We start from the raw sequence: 25,897 nt of genomic DNA, 5'->3' as shown, positions 1-25,897 counted from the left end.
TTCGGAAGAGCTAGATATGTCTCTTCCAGTGTCTCTCCTGCCTTACGACTATTTAAGTGTAGTGAATGACGTCCTGGTACAGCCTCCGTTCCCAGTTGATGCCTTGTATGGGGAAACGCATCGGTGGAGCACTAGCCCTTGATGTCATCACGCTAACAGTCAGCTGACCTGAGCCACGGCTGTTTTTTAAATCTTCTTATCGTGTTCTACATAGTTCTACATAGTAGGTGAGGTTGAAAAAAGACACAAGTCCATCAAGTCCAACCTATGTGTGTGATTATGTGTCAGTATTACATTACATATCCCTGTATATTGCGGTCATTCAGGTGATTATCTAATAGTTTCTTGAAGCTATCAATGCTCCCCGCTGAGACCACTGCCTGTGGAAGGGAATTCCACATCCTTGCCGCTCTTACAGTAAAGAACCCTTTGATGTAAGGGTTTGCTGCATTTTTAAAATAAAATTTTGGACATACTACACCATGAAGTCTTTTCTTCTATCCTCTATTGAATGAGACCATCCAGGATTATTTGAAAAATATAGGATGAATCTTGTCCGAAAGTTTACTCTCTAAAATTGGATATACCTCTACAACAGAAGGAATATTTGCCCCTGAAAAGAACCACAGGAGGATCGTATTCCTGCCGGCATGCTTGTGCACAGGCGTCCTTGATCTCTCTAATTTGAGATCCTACGAATCTGGTAAGCGGCATTGACATTATTTCCTAACTTCAGAATATTGGAAGATGTACGGTGTCTCATATCGCAGTCATTTCACTTATATTGACTATTTTTTGTTCACTTTTTATACTGATCAGTTCACTAATCGTTTATATATGTATTTTTCTTGTGTTTTGGCATTTTATATGAATGTCCTTTTTGAGATATTTCACTTGCAAACAACTGTTTGGTACTTCCTTTTAATTGTGATTTTTCACTTATTCACTTTTCTTAATTGAATAGTAGTGGATGCACGCTTGTGGGTTTTTTTTTTTTTTGTAATCCATGTTTTGAGCTTCAGTATTTAGGCTATTTACGAGCACACCGTTCTCGTATAGGTTTGCGCAGATATTTACTTTATTATATTACCTTTATTAGCTTTGTTGCCCTTCTCTGTACTTGCTCCATTTCCAATATATCCTTCCTGAGGACTGGTGCCCAGAACTTGACACAGCATACTCCGGGTGAGGCCGGACCAGAGTCTTGTAGAGTGGGAGAATTACCGCTTTATCCCTTGAGCTAATCCCCTTTTTAATGCATGCCAATATTCTGTTTGCTTTCTTAGCAGCAGCTTGGCATTAATGAGCCTGTAATCTACTAGGACTCACAGTCCTTTTCCATCCTAGATTACCCCAGTGGTTCTCCTCCCCCCAGTGAATAGATTGCATTCATATTTTTGCCACCCAAATGCATTATTTTTCATTTTTCCACATTAAACTCATTTGCAATGTAGTTGCCCACCCCATTAATTTGTTCAGATCTTCTTGCAAGGTTTCCACATCCTGCGGAGAAGTTATTGCCCTGCTTAGCTTAGTATAGTTCGCAAATGTAGAGTTTGAACTGTTTATCCCATCCTCCCAGGTCGTTTATGAACATATTAAATAGGATTGGTCCCAGCACAGAACCCCGGGGGACCCCACTTTCCACCCCTGACCATTCCGAGTACTCCCCATTTATAACTACCCTCTGAACTCTCCCTTGTGGCCAGTTTTCAATCCATGTACTCACCCTATGGTCCATGCCAATGGACCTTACTTTGTACAGTTAACATTTATGGGGAACTGTGTCAAATGCTTTAAAAAAAAACAGATGCACTACTTCTATGGGCCTTCCTTTATCTAGATGGCAGCTCACCTCCTCGTAGAGGGTTAATAGATTGGTTTTGCAAGAAAAATTCTTCATTAATCCATGCTGATTACTGCTAATTTCATTACTAAAATCTTGTATATAATCCCTTATTATCCCCTCCAGGAGCTTGCATACTATTGATGTTAGGCTGACTGGTCTGTAATTCCCAGGGATGTATTTTGGCCCTTTTTAAAATATTGGTGCTACATTGGCTTTTCTCCAATCAGCTGGTACCATTCCCATTAGTAGACTGTCAGGAAAAATTAGGAACAATGGTCTGGCAATTACTTGACTAAGTTCCCTAAGGACCCTCGGGTGAAACCCATCTGGTTCCGGTGACTTAATAATGTTAAGTTTTCCAAGTCTATCTCTAATTTTGTCCTCTGTTAGCCATGAGGGTGCTTCCTGTGATGTGTCATGAAAATAAACACTGCAGTTTTGGTTACTGAAGCCCCCCAGTTCCTTTGTGAAGACTGAGAAGAAGAATAAATTCAATACCTTCGCCATCTCCCCATCCTTTGTAATCCGATTTCCTTCCTCATTCTTTATGGGGCCAGTATGGTCTGTCCTCCCTTTTTTACTGTTTATATACGTAAAGAATTTCTTGGGGTTTTTTTTTTTTTGCTCTCCTCCGCTATGTGTCTTTCGTTTTCTGTCTTAGCCACCCTAATTGCACCCTTAAATTTCTTGTTGCATTCTTTTTAAAGTCTGAAGGCTGATGATTCCTCAGCCTTGTATTTTTTTAAGGCCTTCTCCTTTGCTTTTATATGCATTTTTCCATTGGTGTTAAGCCATCCAGGATTGATGTTCACTCTTTTAAATTTTTATTTCCCAATGGGATGCACTGCGTCATGCTCTTATTTAATATGCTCTTAAAGCAAACCCATCTCTCCTTCATGTTCTTTGTTCCTAAGATTCTGTCCAAATTTATATCTTCTAGCAAGGTTCGTAGTTTAGGGAAGTTGGCTCTTTTGAAATTCAATGTCTTTGTATTCCCCATATGTTTCCTATTTGTGTGATTTATACTGAAGCTAATTGACCTGTGATCTCTGTTTGCTAAATTGCCCCTTATTTTCACATCCGTGATCAGGTCTGTATTGTTGGTAATCAGTAGGTCTAGTAATGCTTTGTTTCTAGTTGGTACGTCTACCATCTGACACATGAAATTGTCCTGCAAGACATTTAGGAACTGACGAATGTGTGGTTCCCTCCGCCCAGTCTATGTCTAGATAATTAAAATCCCCCATTATGCTGACACTTCCCATCCTTGTTGCTAATCCAAATTGTGATAGGAGGTTCATCTGGGCTTTTTCTTGAAGGGCTTTTTCAGTTCACCTGTTCAGGAAAATAGCAGGGCTCAGGCCATGGCATGCCTTGTGGTAGGAGAGAGGATCCTGGAGAGCATCATCTGTACTGTCTGCTGCTCTCAGTTCCTGTCCAGCTACTTCCTGCTCACTGGGACCTCCTGGAGATTGCACAACTCTAAGTTTTTATCTTGGTCAGTTTGGCAACCTGTCACTTTCCCAGGAGAATTTCATATATTATACAAAAGTACAAATAATTGCTAGGATCATTAGTCAGAAATAAGAAATAAAATACTTTAAAGGGCCTGTTAACACTATAGCATCTCTCTGTTATAGTGTGAACACACCCTTTAAAGAATTACTCTACTTTTGTTGAGAAAAAAAAACAACAATCCCCTCAGGGTGATCGATGTATATTGCAGGGATATTAACAAACTTTGTAGTAGATTTCTAGCTTTTGTTGCTGTGAAGAAATAGTTCTTTCTTTTTATCAGACTGACCGCATACACATTGTGAATGGGAGGGTCTGTTTCATTATTAAACAACTGATGCACTTTCTGTGTTCTAATGAGGAAAGCTGCAGTATCTGCATCCATTTTAGAAGTGATTAATTCTTGGGGAATATCTCACCAAAGCTTACATTTCTATGGCAGTGGATGCCTAAAATCAGATTTTTATATTCGTGTAGTCTTCTGGAAAAATAAGAGTGCAAGTGACACAAACAGGAAATGACATCTTTGGAGGTGTACTGTACACCAACTACAGAACATCTCCAAGTTGCCATATTGCATTGAATTTTACAGAAAATTACAGCACTGCAGCTTGAAAAGGAAATGTCATTTTCAATAACATTAAATTACAACATGGATTGTATAGCAATTGTATATGCTATGTTTTTATTTATTTATTTTTCCACAAAAGGGGCATTACCCTTTAAGGGCTCATTCATACAGGCGCAAAGAACTGTACAGCATGAAGAGCCATGTGTTCATATTTTTGTACTAGTGTGTAGAAGGGTTCGGGCACTGAATGGGATATGCATTAGCTGTACATATACAGTAGGTTCCTAGGGACAGGTACACGGCCCTGAGGCTAGGTTAACACAGATGCAGCTCTGCAAGCCACGTTTTGCATGGGCATGGCAGCCCATTCATTTAAATGGGCTGCTGTGCTTTCTGAAACGCAAGGAAAAGGTCCCTGTAGCATTTTAGACATCGTAACCTGCAAAGGAACTGCAAGTGCAATGAGGTTCCCAGTGCAAGTGCGATTCCAGTGTGTGCGGCGTGCCATTAATAGCTCCCACATATCCAGCTTGTTTTTTCTGTGTAAGTGGCTGTGACTGCAGGAGCAGGTGGGGACCTGCAGTGGAAACCACATGCACAGATGCAAACCTAGTCTAAAGGTTGTGCAGCCACACACAATTGCACAGGCTTACAGACGTTAGAAATGGTTTGTTCAGATGCAAGGCAAACCTATCTGTGTAATTTTGGATCATAGGAGGAAACCAGAACACTCGGAGGAAACCCACACATGGGAAGAACATGCAAACATTATGCAGATGGTGCCATTAATAGGACTCAAACCATGCACCCTGTGCTGCTTAGCAACCTTGCTGCCCACAGTTTTTAGTGCTCTATATAGTTGGAGGTGTTAGGCCCAACAATTCAGCATGTGTTTTCTGAAAATAAGCATAGAAGTAATTGCAGAAATTATGGCTTGCTCATAGCAATTCCTAGGAAATAATATGAACAATGCGTTAACATCACGTTTTATTTGCTTATTCCAGTCTAAAAATCAAACAAATGGCAACGATTAATTGGACTTCATTGGCGCAAATGAGATCCCGCTTTACATTTAAAGAATTATACACGTCACTTTATTACACCTTATAATATGGAAGTTAAAAAAACATTATCCTCAAATCACATATAAGCTATTCTTTAGCAAATTTACCTCATAACTATCAGAGTGTACTATCTATTATCATACACAGTCCTGGCCTAATTACTGGCATATGCAATAATCAAATATCCTGTGGCCTTGTGATGATTGATCCCCTTAAGTCAACACGTTTCTCAAAAACCCTCTTCAAGGTAACCTGAGGATCATGTGAGGGGATACTAATAATCTCTAAACATAGAAAAACAATTTGGTAAAATCAAATATACTTAAGTTGATAATTGCAACATATGCAGCTCACTATGCATTTTATATGAGAAAGAACAGAAAAAGATATAAAACACAGCTATATACAGTACTGTGAAAAAGTATTTGCCCCCTTTCTTTTTTTTTTTTTTTTTTCTATCACACTTAATTCCTATCATCAAACAAATTTTAACCACTTCCCACTCGCAGTACATCATATGACATCTTGGGCTTTGAGTGGGGATATCTGAATGATGCCTGCAGCTGCAGGCGTCATTCAGATATAATTTTTTCCACCATCGATTCCCTGCACAGTAAGAACAATCATAGCAGCTTTTCTGCCGCTATGATTGTTCTTACAGGTGATGGGAGGGGATAACCCCTAACCCCCTCCTGCCGCCCTGGCAGTTGTAAACACTGCCGTGTACTCGGCTGGAAAGTCAAGATCATTTTTTTTTTTTTTTAATCTCAGGCTTTCCAGCCTGGAGGAGAGATGTGGAATCTTATAGATCCCAGATCCCTCCATAAAGCCTGCCTGCCATGCACTATTCCTATTACAAGGGTTGTTTGCATTCCTTGTAATAGGAATAAAAGTGATTAAAAAAAATAAAAAAATAAAAGGAAAAGTGTAAAAATAATAATAAAAAAAAACAATAATTTTTTTTTTTTTTTAAGTGCCCCTTTCCCCGCGTGCTCGCACACAGAAGCGAACGCATACCTACGCCGTGCCCACATATGTAAAAGACGTTCAATCCACACATGAGAGGTATCACCGTGAACGTTAGTGAGAGCAACAGTTCTATCCCAAGACCTCCTCTGTAACTCTAAACGGGTAACCTGTACATTTTTTTCAAGCGTTGCTCTGGAGAGTTTTAAGTACCGAAGTTTAGCGCCATTCCACGAGTGTGCGCGATTTTAAAGCGTGACATGTTGGGTATCTATTTACTCGGCGTAACATCATCTTTCACATTATACAAAAATTGGTCTAACTTTAGTGTTTGTTTTTTGTTTTTGTTTTTTTAATTCATTAAACTGTTCTCCCCAAAAAAAAATGCGTTTGAAAAATTGCTGCGCAAATACCGTGTGACATAAAAAGTTGCAGCAACTGCCATTTTATTCCCTAGAGTCTCTGCTAAAAAAAAATATATAATGTTTGGGGGTTCTAAATAATTTTATAGCAAAAAAATGATGATTTTTACTAATAACTGATTGTGCCACTCTTGGTGGCAACAACTGCAATCAAGCGTTTGCCATAACTGGCAATTGCATCGCTGTGGAGGAATTTTGGCCCACTCTTTTTTGCAGAATATTTTAAATTCAGCCACATTGGAGGCTTTTAAACATAAATGGTCTGTTTAAGGTCATGCCACAGCATTTAAATTGGATTTATGTCTGGACTTTGACTAGGCCACTCCAAAATCTTAATTTTGAGCCATTCAGAGGTGGACTTACCGGTGTGTTTCGGATCACGCTTAAAGTGTTATAAACCCACAACAGTAAAATCTGTCTGTATATGCAGTGAAGCATGCTTGTGCATACTCACTGTAGAACCTAAGGGGTTAATTCTGCCTATTGCGTAAAAAGGCTGTTTGATCCTGACTTCTGTGATCCTCCCTTTCTTCCACAGTCCCCAATCCATCTCCTGACAGTACAGAGCCTTGGGGGTACTCTGCACATGCTCAGTGTATTGCTAGAGTTTATTTTTCTTGGGTCGGTGCATGTGATTGGCACAGGGCCAATTAGCTCTGTCCAGACAGAGGGTGAGGGGTCCTGCAGACTCATAGGACAGTAAGAGTAGTATGAAAACTCCACCTACAAGCTTTAACCAGACACTGATATAAGTTGTAAGACTGCTATATACAGCCGATGAGAAAGGGTATTTAGCAATTTATATTTGCTAAAATAATTGCTTGGATTTATTAACACTTTAATGATCTCTGTGTGGGTTCTGTCATTTTGGTAAGAATCCCATTAAAGGAGAACTCCGGGCAATTTTTTTTTCCATGTCCTTGTTGCTGATCTCCTACCTTCACCGAATATGCCATCCATCCTCGTCTTCTTAGGTCAGTAGTTCCTCTGTAATAAAACGTGAAAAACACTCAGTGCCCTGATTTGGGGAAAGGACCCTGAAAAAGTAATGTGCCCAACCCTTGCAGTGTACATGACACTAAGATTTAATAACACAATCTATAAAAAATGTGTAGAGGTAAAGGGAAGGGGATATTATAGAGACATTCAGCATGAGGAATAATGTCCATAAGCAAATATAGTCCTAGGTAATGGTCTTTAAACAGATGAGTAGGTCCAAAAGCCAGCACTATGGGCAGACAGTGTAGGAGAGCCAGAAGCAATCTCTGTTGCAGACAAGAGAGAGAAAGCGCAGCCCTCTAAGTGCAGCATACATGGACTATTTAATCAGTAGTAAGAGTTTAAATGGGCTACTCACAAGTAGATAAAAAGTAAGCGCATTGTAATCTTTATTAGTTTGCACGCATTCGCTGAACAGGAAGCCGCCTCTTTCGCTCCACACCCGGAAGTGACGTAATCCCCAAGACTCCAGCATCCTTACTACCCACATCTTGCGAAAAGTGCTGGAAGCCACCCGTGCGAGCCGCCGGCTGGACCCCAGGGGCGCGGACTATTAATTAAATGGTTCATGCATGATACACTTTGAGGCGCTGTGTTTTCTCTCTAATTCTTCTGTAATAGCTTGATGATTTTCAAATAAAACTGTTACTTGCCATTGATCTCCTGTTAGACCGGTGGCTGCTATTCCTCCTATTCCCCCAGCCACTAATCTTGGCACAGCCCATTTGTGGTTCCGTCCCTGCTTGCTGTAGTGGGAGGACGGGACTCACAGACCCCTGGTCTGTACCACCCATTGGAGGTGGTGTCCTCCTCTTTCCTCCTTTCCTGTTCCCTGCCAGCATCAACTCTGCCTCCCAAAGTCATACCAACTAAATAAAACTGCACTGGGCTCACAGACGAAAGCCGGTTGGATCACACAGAGCGGGAATCTCCCGCTGTGACACGTCTTGGAGTTGAAAGGCCAACCGCTGTAAAACAATCCCATCTCCTGGACCGGCTCCTGTGATAGACAGGATAGTGGTCCAATGCCGGTGCAGGAGGCGGGACATTGTTTGACAGCGGCTGGCGTTTCACATCACAAGATGTGTCACAGCGAGAGATCCCTGCTCTGTGTGATCCGGCTGACTCTCCTAAAGATCCCTGCTGCACTTCTGGGCACGCATGAGGCTGAACCTATGGGCACTGATGAGGCTGAACCTATGGGCACTGATGAGGCTGAACCTATGGGCACTGATGAGGCTGAACCTATGGGCACTGATGAGGCTGAACCTATGGGCACTGATGAGGCTGAACCTATGGGCACTGATGAGGCTGAACCTATGGGCACTGATGAGGCTGAACCTATGGGCACTGATGAGGCTGAACTTATGGGCACTGATGAGGCTGAACCTATGGGCACTGATAAGCTGCCCTGATGGGTACTGAGGAGGCTACACTGATGGGCACTGAGGAGTCTACACTGATGGGCACTGAGGAGGCTACACTGATGGGCACTGAGGAGGCTACACTGATGGGCACTGAGGAGGCTACACTGATGGGCACTGAGGAGGCTACACTGATGGGCACTGAGGAGGCTACACTGATGGGCACTGAGGAGGCTACACTGATGGGCACTGAGGAGGCTACACCGATGGGCACTGAGGAGGCTACACCGATGGGCACTGAGGAGGCTACACCGATGGGCACTGAGGAGGCTACACCGATGGGCACTAATAAGTTGCACTTATGGGCACTGATTATGCTGCACTGATGAGACTGTGCTTGTGGGCGCTGATGAGCTTTACTTATGAGCACTGATGAGGCAGTGCTGATAGGCTGCACTGATAAGCTTCACTGACGGGAACTGATGAAGCTGCACTTATATTCTGCACCGATGGGGCTACACTGATGGGGGTGCACTGATTGGCATTGATGAGGCTGCACTGATGAGGTGGAACTTATTGGCATTAATGAGGCTGCACTGATGAGGCTGCAGTGGACACCGTCCACTACCAAATATCTACTGGGGGGGGTTTCCACCATCCCTGAAGAGTCATTTTTTATGTCTTTTATTTTCATTTTGATGTGTATTATATGTGACGTTGCTTATCACAGAGACCAGTATTGTGGTGGTATTGAAGTCTATTGAGATTTCCATACATTAGAGGGTTTTACCATTATTGTGCTATTAATAATTAAGTTAGAGCTGCAGTTTTTTGTTTTTTTCTCATGCCGACATTTACTTGTGCCACTATCAGGAACCAATGAATCAGACCGAGACAGAAGTATAGTTAAATCACACTTGTTTAATAATAATAATAATAATAAGGTAAACAGAGTAAGTGTAGTCAAAACAAGCCAGAGTTCAGTAACCGTATGGCGTAGTCAGCCAAGCAAATGTCAGAGAGCCAGAGATAAACGTAGTAGTACAGCAAGCAGGTTCAGGAGCCAGAAGGAACGTCAGCCGAGCAAGTCTTCAAACAGGAATGCAGGAGAAAAGTCTCTGTGATGTTGACAAAGGCGAAGGCAGAGATAAAGTGAGCTGGACGACTTTAAGTAGGCAGGACTGACGAGCAGAATCAACAACAGCTGGGTAACTGTGGAGAGAGATGGGAGCTGGCAATTAGCCAACAGCTGAGCCCAGCCCTGACAGCCACATGCTGATGTAAAGCAGCATGTCCTGGCTCTTTTGTGTTGCGGCTAGGGATGTGCTCATATACACCATACAAGCTCTGATTAAAGTTAGATCTCAAAGCTACAACAGAAGGAGCAATATTTAGAATACTGAATCACAGCAGAGTACAGTGGGTAAAATCTACAATTATGGGCATGTGTCTACACTCAGTAATGATTACATGAAGCAAGTAAGGGCAATCTGTTTATCTCCTATTGTGGCTGGAGGGGAGAGATCTCATGTGAAGATAGCAGCAGAAACCGTAACAAAAAACCTAGAGGAGGGAGATAGAATAGATCAGAGGATAGAATGGACTAAACATTTTGAAAATGCATGCTTTGCATTTATAAGGCTGTAACCTATCTATCCTGCTGTGTGTTGCTGTATTAGTAGTAGTAGTATGGCTGCAGAATGAGGTGGTGTGATTTATGTTGAAGTGGGCTTGTTCACATTTAACATGTACAGGCCTAGTGTACCCTCCCACATTCACTGCAATTCACAAAGCATGATGGGAAGTGTGGTTTCATTATAGTATAGAGCATGGGTCTCCAAACTGTGGACCTTTGCTAGCCTTTATCTGGCCCTTTATCCTCCCACTGACACCAACAAGGAGATACTATTTCTTCCATAGATACCAACAAGGGGGCACTATCGCTTCCACCGATACCAATGATGGGATACTATACCTCCTACTAATAGGGGCACTACTACTCCTCCATATTTATTTTCACTGATGCCGTGCCCTGCTGTAACACCTCCTTGGCAGAGAAGATGCTGTTATTTTTCAAATTAAAGAGCTGACTTCCTGAAAATTCCAATACAGGTCCTTTTTCTTGACACATAGCCCTTTTACTAAGTAATTTGCGTATGTTTCCAACAACCACAAAAATGTGGATAGATTCTAATGACGGTAAAATATAACCTATAGATGCAGTGCGCGTCTATCTGAATGTGAAAAATGATGGGAGAAATGACTGGAAGTACCAACGCTAGCCCCCCTTATGACACATAGACCATTACAATGAAGCAGTATAACAGCATAATACTTAAATAAGACCCTTGTTTGTGGTGGCTCTCTTGATCCTGTTAATGCCTTGCCTTCTTGCCTAGGCTAACTGATTAAATTCAAAGTGGGCAGCAGAGCCAAGTGGGACAAGATCTAAGGCATTTCATTACCTTTTAGGCTCTGGATCTGATGTGCAAAACTAATGGTTTTGGGCTATACCTACCCACACTGTTTACTTAACCTCCAGTACAGGTTACAGTTTAATTTCCATAGGCCCATAATGCAGACAAGGGGATAAGTTGCTTTTGCTTCATTCCATAATTGATACCAACATTTACCGTAAGTTGTCTCTCCTGTGGTGTCTTGTACGCCATTGCAAAAAGGTTATTTGGATCCCATTAAGAAAGCAAAGCAACCTAGTATTGTTCAGTTGTTTGTTGGGGGAGAGAATGAGGGAGAAGGAAAGTATGGGGAAGAGGTGGTAGCAGTTGGAAATGGGGAACATCTATAAAACATGTTAAAAAAAACATTTTGCTTCAAAAAAGAAATAAATTAACTAGCATGTATGATCTCATTGTTTGTAATTGACAGTTAAGATGTAATGTTAACAACATAACATTAGAGGGTAGCAGAAAATGCAGGAAGTCTTCTCTTTCCTGTTGAATGTGCTGCAAGTAAGTAAAAGTGGGCTCCCTGCTGTGGGTTCTTTTAACCACTTCCCGCCCGCCCTATAGCGGATTGACGTCCGGGAAGTGGTTCCGTTATCCTGACTGGGCGTCATATGACGTCCAGCAGGATAACATGCCGCCGCGCACCCCCGGGGGCGAGCATCGCGGCGATCGGTGGAGCGGTGTGTCAGCCTGACACACCGCTCCACCGATCTTGGTAAAGAGCCTCCAGCGGAGGCTCTTTACCACGTGATCAGCCGTGTCCAATCACGGCTGATCACGCTGTCAATGGGAAGAGCCGTTGATCGGCTTTTCCTCACTCGCGTCTGACAGACGCGAGTAGAGGAGAGTCGATCGGCGGTTCTCCTGACAGGGGGGGTCTGCGCTGATTGTTTATCAGCGCAGTCCCCCCTCAGATCACCACACTGGACCACCAGGGATCGCCACTAGGACCACCAGGGAAGGGGCAACATGTGCATGGCCAGGTATGTACCCCATGGCCATCCACATGTGCCCAATCTGTGCCAATCAGTTCCCACAAATGGGCACTGATTGGCACCATTATGTTCCAGCAATGCCCCCAATATGTTTTATGAGTGCCCCTCTGTCATTGCCCATCGGTGCCACCTGTCATTGCCCATCGGTGCCACCTGTCAGTGCCCATCTATCAGTGCCACACATCAGTGCCACCCATAAGTACCCATCAGTGCCACCCATATGTACCAATCAATGCCACCTACGAGTGCCCATCAGTGCCGCCTATGAGTGCCCATCGGTGCCACCTATGAGTGCCCATCAGTGCCACCTATCAGTGCCCATCATCAGTGCCACCTCATTGGTGCCCATGAGTGGCGCTGTATCAGTGCCCGTCAGTGCAGCCATATCAGTGCCCGTCATTGAAGAAGAAAACGTACTTATTTACAAAAATTTTTAACAGAAACAAAGAAAAGCTTGTTTTTTTTCAAAATTTTCGGTCTTTTTTTATTTGTTGCGCAAAAAATAAAAACCGCAGAGGTGATCAAATACCACCAAAAGAAAGCTCTATTTGTGGGAACAAAATGATAAAAAAATTGTCATTCAAATTGCGACAGCGCTGAAAGCTGAAAATTGGCCTGGGCGGGAAGGTGTCTAAGTGCCCGGTATGAAGTGGTTAAAAATACAAAGCTACTTGAAGCTGATTCTTCTCAAGAATTCTTCAAGTTAGAAAAAATGCAGGTGGCAGTTTTTTTCATTAAAACAAGTGTAGTTACCTGGTATATGTATATTTCAGCACTTCTTTTTTTTTTTTTAATTCCCATTATCCAGAGAATGGATATCGCTAGTTTCTCTAATGATGAATATACACACCAGTTTTAAAAAGTCAGGACACCTGAAATTCCTATCCCACATATACAGAACTTTTTTCCAAAACTGCTGGCTTACTTCCACCCCCAAAATCCAAAATAACTTTACCCCCTTTTGTCTGATCTCCTTGTTGCTTTTCACTATCAATGTCTAAACCTTTTGTTTGTTGTTAGGATGTCTAAGCCATGTGTCTTTGTGCTGCATTTATGACTTCTTTCCTTCCAAACTGACTGCCCTTGCAGCATCATCCCTGTCCCTTTGACTAATTCATCCCTCTGATAAGGCTGACCTACATTTTTTTTTTCTTCTGTGTTCCTGCCTAACTTCTTTACTGTACATTTTCTGGTCCACCTCCACTTTTTTCCAATCCCCATAACTTTCCTCTGTTTAGTTTGATGTCTGTGTAATTTCTCCCCTTTCATTCATCTAATATCCCACCCGTTTGCTTAATCCTTTTAGCGCTCTAAAACTGCACATTTGCCTCACGTGTAATGCAGGCCATTAACATAATGAAGCAAATATACAATATACATGACATTTTCGTGAAATAATTTTATTGTTCAGAAATCAGTGAAACTATATATTAGATTTGAACAATAAAAAAATCATCTAATGGGAAAAAATATGATCAGATGCTTGTTTTGAACAAAAGATCATTTGAAATGAGTTAATCAGTGATCTACAGCAGTGTTTCTCAACCTTTTTCCAGTCGTGGTGAACTTGAAAAGTATTTTCTAGGGATGCACCGAATGGGTTTTTTGGGGCCGAAACCGATACCGAAAATAAATCTTCCTTGATCCCGTAAACCGAAACCGATACCGAAACAGCACCGAAACCGAAAGTGACTGTTTTTTAAAAATATTTTTATACAGGAGATGGTCAGAGACTGGGGACATGGTACAGGAGATTGTCAGGGACTGGGGACATGGTACAGGAGATTGTCAGAGACTGGGGACATGGTACAGGAGATGGTCATAGACTGGGGACATGGTACAGGAGATGGTCAGAGACTGGGGACATGGTACAGGAGATGGTCAGAGACTGGGTACATGGTACAAAAGATGGTCAGAGACTGCAGACATGCTACAAAAGATGGTCAGAGACTGGGGACATGGTACAGGAGATGGTCAGAGACTGCAGACACATTACAGGAGATGTTCAGAGACTGGGCACATGGTACAGGAGATGGTCAGAGACATGCAGCCTGCCAGTGCACATCATCTACAGCCTGCCAGTGCCCATGTTATGCAGCCTGCCAGTGCCCATCATGTACAGCCTGCTAGTGCCCATGTTATGCAGCCTGCCATTGCCCATGTTATGCAGCCTGCCAGTGCCCATCACGTACAGCCTGCCAGTGCCCATCGCGTCCTGCCTGCCAGTGCCCATGTGCTACAGCCTGCCAGTGCCCATGTGCTACAGCCTGCCAGTGCCCATGTGCTACAGCCTGCCAGTGCCCATGTTCTACAGCCTGCCAGTGCCCATGTTCTACAGCCTGCCAGTGCCCATGTTCTACAGCCTGCCAGTGCCCATGTTCTACAGCCTGCCAGTGCCCATCGAGTACAGCCTGCCAGTGCCCATGTTCTGCAGCCTGCCAGTGCCCATCATGTACAGCCTTCCCAGTGCCTGGTAATGCTATGTCACGATGTGTGTCAGATCGCTGTGCAGCCAATTTCATCCCGGTACGCCCCTCAGTCTTTCCTCCTCCTCCTCCTCCTCCTCCTCCTCCTCCTCCTCCTCCTCCTCCCTCCTCCTCCTCTTCCTCTTCCTCTTCCTCTTCCTCTTCCTCTTCCTCTTCCTCTTCCTCTTCCTCCCCCTCCCCCTCCCCCCCTCCCTCCCTCCCCCACAGCCTCCCCAGTGCCTGGTAATGAATATCGCACTCACACACTGTGTCAGGGCTGGATCTGAATCGCCGTGCAGCTGATGTCCAGCCTCCTATGACACACGGCACAATGATTCCTAGCATTGGATCAGATTGCCATCTATCAGAAGAGGCAGTCTAGGAGGCGGGACATCGGCTGCAGGGCGATTCAGATCTCTGACACACAGCGTGTGAGTCTGACATTCATTACCAGGCACTAGGGAGGCTGTGTAGGACAGGAGTGAGAGGAGGAGGAGGAGGGATTGGAGACTCTTAGGGGCGCGTGGGATGAAACATGTGCGGCACCCAGCGGGATGGCCCTGCCCCTTTTTTCGGCGCCAGTATCGGCGAAAATTCTCTTCAGCTTTTTGCCAAAAGGGCCATTTTCAGCCGATATGTTTCGGTGGCCGAAATTTCGGTGCATCCCTAGTATTTTCGGTCTTGAGGCACCCCTGTCCAAGGCTTGGTTCACGTTATTGTGTGTTGCAGAATGTGTGCAAAAGTGTGCTTGTTCCTGACACAAAGACAAATGCTCTGCTCTTAAGGGGTGCCATTAGTTCTTAAGGTGAAGGTGATTGTAAAGTCTTTTTTTTTTTCCTATAAAAATAACAAACTTGTTATACTTTTCTGCTCTGTTGCAGTGGATTTGCACAGAGCAGCCTGGATCCTCCTCTTCTCGGGTCCCTCTTCTGTGATCCTGGCCCCTCTTTCCTGTTAAGTGCCCCAACAGCAAGCAGCTTGCTATAGGGGCACCCGAGCTGAGTCACAGCTCCCTGTGTCCATTCAGACACTGAGCCCCTACCTGGCTCCGCCCCCTCTCTCGCCTGTTTGGCTAGCTGACTTTGACAGCCTGAGACACAGCAGCCAATGGTACCGCTGCTGTGTCTCAGACAATCAGGAGGGATAATCTCGGATGGCTGAGACTCGCAGACATCGCTGGACAGAGAGGGACCTCAGGTAAGTATTGGGGGGGGGGGGGGGGGGGGCTGCTGCACACAGAAGGGTTTTTATCTTAATGCATTAAAATAAAAATCCTTCTGCCTATACAACCCATTTAATGGTACCCCACACATTTGCAAACGTGGGGTGTTTTTGATGCCGCACAATTTTAAAAAGGGTCAGGGACTTCTTTCCTTGCATTTCTGCGGGTAGGGCAGCCCATTGAAATGAATGGGCTGCCCTAAACACAGCACGTACCAAGGGTTTGTTTACATGTGAGGTTGGAGGGGCAATAAAAGCATGTGCTTGAGCTGTTTTTACCGCCCCCAACTGCTCCCTCTTTAGTTGCAAAAGTAGCAGCTTAGGGTGTACACATGTTGTGCCTACAGCTGTAGTTATACCCAGGGTGAATGGGGCTGCACCGCAACCACTCCCAACTGTGTGCATTGCATGCGGTTGCGGTGTAGTGATGCTGCATTTACTGGGTTAAAACAGGTGGTGAGGAGGCAACATCTTGCCACGTTACTGCCTGTCAAATGCCCCTGAAAAGCGATTTGCGCATGGATTGCTTTTCAGAGGAGCAGCAGTCCTTGATGTTATGAACAAGCCATAAAAAAATCAGTTCTAACAGTAGAGGAATAGGGGGGTCAGGATTAAAAGTAACATACATACACACATATCAACACAAACATACATACAAACACATGTACAAATGCACATACACACACGTACAGATATGTGCACACACATATGCAGACACATGTACACAGACACACACACGTACACACATACAGACACTTGTACACACACAGACACATGCATACAGACACATGTACATACAAGCAGACACATGAAAGACGCACACATGCAGATAAATGTACACACTCGCACAAACACCTTTAAAAGTTCTAGTACAGTACCTTCCTTCACAATGCCGGGTACTGCACTGTAGGGGGAGGTAGAGAGCACAGCACACTCCCCCCCCCCCCTCCCTTTTGCTTTCACTTTGCTGAGTCTGACCAAACTCCCTCCCGGTGCTGATTTACAGTTCGACTGGGAATCGGGAGCTCAGGCTCATCTGACAGCCTTTCTCTACCATAATCCCACGGCACCCCAGTTGAGAAAGGCTGATTTACAGTTTGTTCATAGCTTCATATATGACCACCGTTGGATCGTTATCTCTGACTTAGCCAAGGTTGTCTTACTTCATAAAGAGTGTGTCCATTTAGTTATGAAATATGTAATGTAAGTGAATAAAAAAAATAAAAAAATAGGGGAATATACCTTTCACTTTTTGCCTTATGTTGTCTACTTGCAGGTCTCTTCTCATGGCATCCTTTGTTCATGGCTATTGCTGTAAGTATTATGTATACAGTTTATCATTCTGATTTTGTTGTAATATTTTTCTTGCATGATAGCAGTATCTCACATTACATTTTATATGATTGAAAAAAAGCCACTACTCCATCCAGTTTAATCTATGTGTGATTCCTATTCTCTAACAATTTCCATAGCCCTGTATATTTTGTTTCCTGAGAAAGACATCTAAAAGTTTTTTGTAGTTGTGGACACTCTCAGCTAGTACCACTTCCTGGGGATGGAGCTCCACATTTTTACTACTTAACAGTAAAAACCCTTTTTGGAATCTATGATCTGACCTCCTTTCTTCTAGCTTCAAATCATGGCCACGCCTCCCATTCAGGCACCACAGAGTAATGGTTTAATACAGTTAATGAAGTCACCTTTGATATATTTATACATTGTAAGCATATACCTCTTAAGCACCTCTTCTCTAGAGTGAATACTTGTTATCTGTGTAATCCATCCCCATAGCCGAGGTCCTCCTTTCCCCTAAGGTTTCATCTGTTACCTGCTGCCCCTGTAGTCAGAACTGAGTGATCAAACACAGCTGATTACTCAATTTCCCCCCTCTGCTCTGAGCAGAGAGCAGTGACTGTCAGTCAGCCAATTGGTTGGGATCTTTCCAGAACTTGGACCGGCCCTGTGATGTCAGCCAACTGCAGGCTTCAGCTTCATGAAAATGGATCACAGGAGTGTAGAACGAACTGCACTCCTTGTGATCCACAGAAGTATAGCCAATATAGCTTTGGCTATACTTCACCTTTAAATTTTGTTCCCTTTCGCTGAACTTTTTCTAATTTAGCAACATCGTTCCAGAGGATTGGTGACCAAAACTAAACTGGAGAGGAGGCTGTACCAGTGTCTTGTAAATGGGTTGAATTATTCATTTATTGAATGTATCTCCTTTTTAATGCATGACAGTATTTTGCTAGCTGCGGCTTGGAATTGCATGCTATTGCTAATTTTGTGATCTGCAAGCAACCCAGATCCTTTTCCATCACTAATTCTCTAAGGAGAGCCTCTCCTAATGTATTTGACACCCAATTGCATAAATTTACATGTCTCAGTATAGCACCTCATCTGTCATGTAGCTGCCCAAACCCCCTTTTTTTTTTTCAAAGTCGTGATGATGTAATAATGCTGGAGTTTTCCCTGTGTAATTGATATCATTAGCAGACACTGAAATTGAGCTCTTGATTCCAAACTCTCTATATCTTTAGTAAACAAATTGAATGGCATTGACCCCGATAGAGAACCCTGAGGCACGCCACTCACAACTTTAGACCATTCAGAGATGAGTCATTTATCACTACTCTCAGGACCATGTAACTCGTTTTCTATCAATGTTCATAAAATTTCATCAACTTCAACATGACCTTATTTTATGGATTAAATAGAATAAACCTTTATGAGGTACAGTATAAAAGGCTTTAGCAAACTCTAGATAGACTATGTCCACTGGACTTCCACCATTTAATTTCTCACTTACTTCCTCATAAATGATAACAGGTTGGCCTGACAAGAACGATCTTTCATAAATCCTGTTTGACTGTTGTCACTTATGATACCTTTATGGCAAACAAATTTCTGTATAGAGTTCCTTATCATTACCTTACATACTATTGACAGTATGGTGACTGGTCTGTAGTTTTTTGGTATACTGTACCTCTCATTCCCTTTTTGGAAATTGGTACCACATTTGCTCTACCCCAATCAGATGGTACCATTCCACTCAATAAGCTGTTAAAAATTACAAATAGCTGCTTGGGTGTAACTGAGCTAAGTTCCCTAAGGACTCTTGGGTGTAAGCCACCTGGAGATGTGTTCACATTAAAGTCGATTTCTAGGCAAAACTTTTTTTTTTTCATTTTGGATAGAGCAAGTGAGGGTTATAACCCCTGTCAGATTTTTATTCGCCATCTCTGTCCCATTGCAGAGATTTCCCGACGCTTCCTGCCCCTTAGCCAAACAAAAAGTGAGAAAAAAACCCTGCAAATTAACCCTTTCATGTCTAAGACCATTTCTGACATTTGTTGCTTACACGCTAAAATCCATATTTTTTGCTAGAAAATTACTAATTAAAGAACCCCCAAACATTTTACATATATATATTTTTTTAGCAGAGACCCTAGAGAATAAAATGGCGATTGTTGCAATATTTTATGTCACACGGTCTTTCAAACGCAATTTTCTGGGGAAAAAAAAAGACACTTTCATGAATTTAAAAAAATTAAACTGTAAAGTTAGCCCAATTTTTTTGTATAATGTGGAAGATGTTACACCGAGTAAATAGAGACCTAACATGTTATGTTTTGAAATTGCACATACTCGTAGAATGGCGACAAAAATGGTACCTAAAAATCTCCGTGGGCAACGCTTTAAAAAAAATTACCGGTTACAGAGGAGGTCTTTTGCTGGAATTATTGCTCTCACTCTGCCAATCGCGGTGATACCTCACATGTGTGATTTGAACACCGTTTCCGTTTGCGGGTGCAACTTGCGTATGCGTTTTCTTTGCTGCGCGAGCAGCCCCCTCTTTAAATTTTATTTTTTTCTTATTTACTTTTTTTTTACATTGTCCCTTTAAAAAAAAGAAAAAATCTTATTACTTTAATTGCTGTCACAAGGGATGTAAACATCCCTTGTGACAGTAATAGGTGGTGACAGGCACTCTTTATGGAAGGATCAGGGATCTAAAAGACCCCCGATCCCTCCTTTGCACTTAAAAGTATTCAGATCGCCAAAATTGGCGATTCTGAATACTATAATTTGTTTTATTAAAATCGGCGCCGTTGGCAGCCAAGTAAACTGGAAGTGACATTGCTGCCGGTATTTTACATCGGAGACCTGATCAAAGCCAAATTCAGCCTTGTCCGGGTCTCAGCTTAGGCAGCGGAAGCGCGGAGTGGTGGCTCAGGTCTCCAGGTGGGATGGGAGGCCTGGGAAAAACGGCGAGGGGGGGGGGGGGACGACACATCCACTCCTTATCTTTTTGGATAACAGCTGAGCGGCTTTTAGCCGCATCGGTTGTCGTCACTAAAAAGCCAACCTTTGCCTCTAAAAAACGGTGCAGGCATCACCCCAAGTTAACAGATTCCCCTGGGGACCCCTAGATCACCAGAGCTGGTGTCCCCATTGGAGGATTCTCCCTCTATTACTTTTTTGGGGACAACCCAAAATTTGGGATTTTCTTTTTCTTTCACTTTCAATGATGATGGTTACAAGGACAAATAGAGAGGGTGAATCTCCTTAACGGGGACACAGAAAGCATAAAAGCTGACAAGCATTCTAATCCCTCTGCACTCTATCCCAAGCTTAAAAAAAGGGTTGCCTTTAGTTATACTTTAAGTTTCTGTAGTTTCTTTTTTAAACATGGTTGTTAACCACAGAGGTACCTTTGATGAAACATCATTATTGTTACCATTTAGGCAAGCTATAGATAATCTGATTTTCTTGCTTTCCACCATGGGTGGAAGGAAAGAAAGTTCTGCCAGTGGGGAACCTTCCTGGCCGGCAGAACATGATTACTGCTAGCAGCCATAGCCGCGGACAGTAATTGCTTGCAAAAAATCTGACAGACTCCCCATAGAATCATAGATGGATTGAATCATGGCCGGTCCCTGCTGAACCGGCCAAGATTTGATCCATCTATGGCTGGCTTAAAACACTCAAACCCATCTTTTTCATCTGTAAAAATAGAGGAAAAATGGCTTAAAATATAACTAAAAATATGGAACCCACCTCTCCTGATTATAAACATCGTGCTGCTAGCCCAATAATGTATGTAACAAAAAGTACTCCTTATGGCTTATACGCAGCTTACAAGTAATGAAAAATACTTGTATTATGTAAAAATATTGTTTTTATTTTCAATGTGTAAAATTGCATTAATAAAAGCAGCAATAACAAAAAGGAAAGGGGATGGGAAGGGGAGCATGTGGAAAAGGAGGAACAACAACAAGAGCTCTGGTGTACACAAAAATAAACATATTAGATGTCTATATAACTAGGGCTGAAACAACTAATCGATTAATCGACAACTAATCGATTATGAAATTTATCAATTGCTATTTTTATAATCGATTATTCGGCCAGTAACATAATGGGGTTAAAAAAACTAAAATGAGCCCTTTATAGTACAAAAAAGAGAAAATCGCTACTGTAAATGCTACTTTCACAGTTCTACAGTAAAAAAATGAACCCCTTACAGTAGTGATTTGCTTTTTTTGTACTATAAAGGGCTAATTTTAGTTTTTTTAACCCCATTATGTTACTAAACGTCTTAGACCTGGTTCACATCTATGTGTTTTTTGGTGCTTTTTGCAGAAACGCACTACAGTTCATTTACATGGTTTCCTATGGGACACGTTCATATCTATGCTTTTTTCAGCTGCTGTGTATTTGGAAAGGGTCAGGGACTTTTTTAATGCAAAATGGTGCTTTTTTGGTTCAATATACTTCAATGGAGAAGCTGTAGAAAAGCATGTACTGCGTATTTGCAGCAATTTATGTTTTTAATGTGCCTAACAATTTGGCCAAAAAAAGTGCAAAAACGCAAATCGCAGCAAAATCACGTGCACAAAAATCAAAACGCAAAGCAAAAAGCACTGCAGAAACAGATCAAAAGCAAACTGCATAGGTGTGTACCAAGCCTTATGCTGAATGAAAGAATGTTGTTTGAAATTTTCACTTGTTTTTAACATTCTGTTTTTAAAATGAATGTAATTTCTGAATGAAAACCACATACACACACTGTCTAAAAATTCCTTCGACCATGAAGTTTTTTATTTCCAAATTTTCCCATCACTGTGGTTGAAAATTAATGTCGATTTGACTCCACTAACGATTAGAAAATCGAACGAACGTTCTTAAAATGAAATTTTTTTTGAAGGCAGACATTGTTTTGTTTTTCTTTTGAATAAAAAAAATTGACCTCTAAGTCTGATGATATTTACCAGATTCATCCTTTAATAGTATATACAGTATATCTCTCCTCTAATAGTATATACAGTATATCTCTTCTAATAGTATATACAGTATATCTCCTCTAATAGTATATACAGTATTTCTCCTCTAATAGTATATCTCTTCTGTCTGTTATTCTCAGAGTGGATTAGATATTTTTCTCCCTAACCATATAGTTGGTTACTTATATTTACCACTTCATAGAGATATTTAAGAATAAATTTCCTTTTTTTTAAACTTTACATAATTACTAAATTATACACCACACTTTAAGGGTATTAACCGATTAATCAAAACAATAATTGGCCAACTAATCGATCATGAAAATAATCGTTAGTTGCAGTAACATTTTACAAAAAGAAATCCACAAATGGTATATCTGTGGATATTACTGTTTAGAGTAAAGAGTTTCAATCATAATTTTGTATATGATCTTCTTCAGGGAGATACAGATATCTATAACATATATTAATACAGAATATTAGCAATATTGACATCAATAACATCATCATCCTTGAGAATAAAGAGCCTGTATATGCAGGAATTCAAAAATTACAAAGGGTCCTTTGATACGAGAAATATTTAAATAGCAAGAGCAAAAAGACAAAACGTCACACACATCAGGATATGCTCACTCTGGTCCACCATCCAGAAAGTGGCCAGGGAGTCCAATTCTGTCTACAAGAGGTCATACTTAATTAGACGTGCACGGGTGGGAGGAGACACAAATGTGCATATGATGTATATAATATCTAGGGATGAAATACCTTCAACTTTTTTTATTATTTTTGTAAGGATATCTTATGCACTGATGCAAAACCTGTGCTTTATGCTGAAGGAATGTATTTCCAAGATTAAATTCATCACCTGGGGGATATAAATTTCCAACGGGCGTATACATATGTATAGAAGTTTATAACATATGTCTATATAGGTAAAGCTACATTCAATGGGTATATTTACCTTGTTTAACTATCAATCCAGTGTGTAATGTGTAAATATAACTAAATGTAAAACTTTTTATTTAGTTTTGGATAGGGAAGAGGGCTTAAAATAACTCCGTTTTTATTGCTTTCTGTGTCCCCTTAACCTCCCTGGCGGTATGATTATTTCGGATTTTAGGTGCTGAAAGCGGTACAATTATTTTGCATGGAAATTTGGCGTTTTATATTGTAGGCCTGTAATTCTTAACAATAACACACTTAAATTTGTCCAAACAAGAGTCTAGTAGATATCCCGGATATGATGAATTTTGAAACACAAAAACATAAATTATAATATAATAAATAAATATAAATAATTTAAAAAAAATATAATAATAATAAAATAAATTTCCCCACGATTCACTATCACTCAATTCTGCAAGTGTTCTAATTTACTATTGCTGTTTTCTAGCTGATCTAAAGGCACTTTTGACATAAAGGAACACTTTTTGGTTGCTATGGACAATCTCCAGTTTCCAGGCAGAAAGAACAGTATATATCATATAAAACTGCATACAGGGCATGGGCCAAAGCACTGGGGACAAAAGGGATGTGAAATGATTTCATACAGTACTGTAATCTGTAAGATTACAGTACTGTATGTGTTATGATTTTTACATGTTTTGAATTTGCCGCCAGGCTCCGCCCCATGCGTCGCGCCACTCGCAGGGAACGGAGCCAGGCACAGAAAGGCTTCGGAGGAGACAGAGCCCGCAGACACAGCGGGGGACATCGCAGGATCCTGGTCACAAGGTAAGTAAAGCCGCACCAGGATCCTGCAATGTAATCCCGAGTGTGGCTCGGGGTTACCGCTAATGGGACTGAAATTTAACCCCGAGCCACACTCGGGATTACCGTCAGGGAGGTTAAGGGAGATTCACCCTCTCTATTTGTCATGTTTATCATTATCATTAAAAGTAAAAAAAAAAAATCACTAATTTTGTGTTGTCCCCAGAAAAGTAATTGAGATGAATAGGGAAAATCTTCCAATGGGGACACTAGTTCTGGTGACCTGGGGGGCCCCAAGAGATCCCTCAACCACTTCAGCCCCGGAGGATTTGGCTTTTCAACGACCAGAGCACTTTTTACAATTTGGCACTGCGCTGCTTTAACCGGTAATTGCGCGGTCATGCAATGCTGTACCCAAACAAAATTTGTGTCCTTTTTTTCCCACAAATAGAACTTTCTTTTGATGGTATTTGATTGCCTCTGCGATTTTTATATTTTGCGATATAAACAGAAAAAAGACGACAATTTAAAAAAAAAAAAAATATTTTCTACTTTTTGTTATAAAAAAAATTAATAAACTCAATTTTAATCATACATTCAGGCCAAAATGTATTCAGCCACATGTCTTTGTTAAAAAAAAGTCAATTTATTGGTTTGTGCAAAAGTTATAGCATCTACAAACTAGGGTACATTTTCTGGAATTTATGCAACTTTTAGTTTATGACTACCAATCTCATTTCTTGAGGTTCTAAAATGGCAGGGCAGTACAAACCCCCCAAATGACCCCAAGGAAATTGCGAGGCATGTTGAGCCCATTGAATATTTTTTGAAGGCCATAAAATGCCGAGATAGCACAGACCATCCCCCAAATGACCCCATTTTGGAAAGTAGACACCCCATGCTATTTGCTGATGGGTATGAATGAGCTCAGGTGTGTTCGCACAGCCCATGTGCAGAGCTCGCCAGGAAGTCGGCACTACACTAATCACAGAGATCGGGAAATGTCTCACCTCCTTTGATTAGCGCAGCGCACTGCCGACTTCCTGGCGGGCTCTGCACGTGAGCTGTGCGAACACGCCAGAGCTCATCCTTACTGATAGGCATGTTGAGTCCATGGAATATTTTAGATTTTGACACAAGTTTCGTGAAAATTACAATTTTTTTTTTTTTTTTACACAACATTGTCACTAAATGATATATTGTTCAAACATGGCATGGTTATATGTGGAATTACACCCCAAAATACATCCTGCTGCTTCTTCTGAGTACGGGGATACCACATGTGTGGAACTTTTTGGCAGTCTAACCGCAGTCACTGCCTAGCACAGTTTCGGAAGCCATGAAATGCCCAGATAGCACAAACCCCTCCAAATGACCCAATTTTGGAAAGTAGACACCCCAAGCTATCTGCTGAGAGGCATGTTGAGTATTTTGCAGATCTCGCTTTTTGTCACAAAGTTTTGAAAATTGAAAAAAGAAAAAAAAATACATTTTTCTTTTCTTTCTTCATTTTCAAAAATAAATGAGATCTGCAAAATACTCACCATGCCTCTTAGCAAATACCTTGGGGTGTCTACTTTCCAAAATGGGGTCATTTGGGGGGGGGGTTGTGCTATCTGGACATTTCAGGGCCTCCGTAAGACCCCTTTCACACTGGGGCGGTTTGCAGGCGGTATTGCGCTAAAAATACCGCCTGCAAACCGCCCCTAAGCAGCCTCCGCTGTTTGGAGCGGTGAAGGAGCGGTGTATTCACCGCTCCTTCACCGCTCCTGCCCATTGAAATCAATGGAACAGCGCGGCAATACCGCGGCAATACCGCGGCTATAGCCGCGCTGTACGAGTGATTTTAACCCTTTTTCGGCCGCCAGCGGGGGTTAAAACTGCACCGCTAGCGGCCGAATACAGCTGCAAGAACGACTGTACAGCAGCGCTAAAAATAGCGCTGTTGTACCGCCGACGCCCCCACCGCCCCAGTGTGAAAGGGGCCTTACTGTGATAGGTAGT

General features: G+C 42.0%; 1 protein-coding gene across 2 annotated transcripts in view; it reads left to right on the top strand.

Annotated features, from left to right (window-relative positions):
• CYB561D1 (cytochrome b561 family member D1) overlaps positions 1 to 25,897 on the top strand; it is a 142,546-nt gene that overhangs the window by 72,230 nt on the left and 44,419 nt on the right. For both annotated transcript variants that reach the window (XM_073615902.1, XM_073615901.1), the window contains exon 3: positions 17,173 to 17,210. In XM_073615902.1, coding sequence (XP_073472003.1) covers positions 17,173 to 17,210 — 38 coding nt within the window. The remainder of the gene's footprint in view (positions 1 to 17,172; positions 17,211 to 25,897) is intronic.

This window comes from Aquarana catesbeiana, linkage group LG02 (assembly GCF_042186555.1).
Source record: "Aquarana catesbeiana isolate 2022-GZ linkage group LG02, ASM4218655v1, whole genome shotgun sequence".
In the NCBI taxonomy this organism is placed as follows: Eukaryota; Metazoa; Chordata; class Amphibia; order Anura; family Ranidae; genus Aquarana; species Aquarana catesbeiana.
Note: the sequence above shows the minus strand (reverse complement) of the source record. Positions and strands in the feature narration are given on the sequence as shown.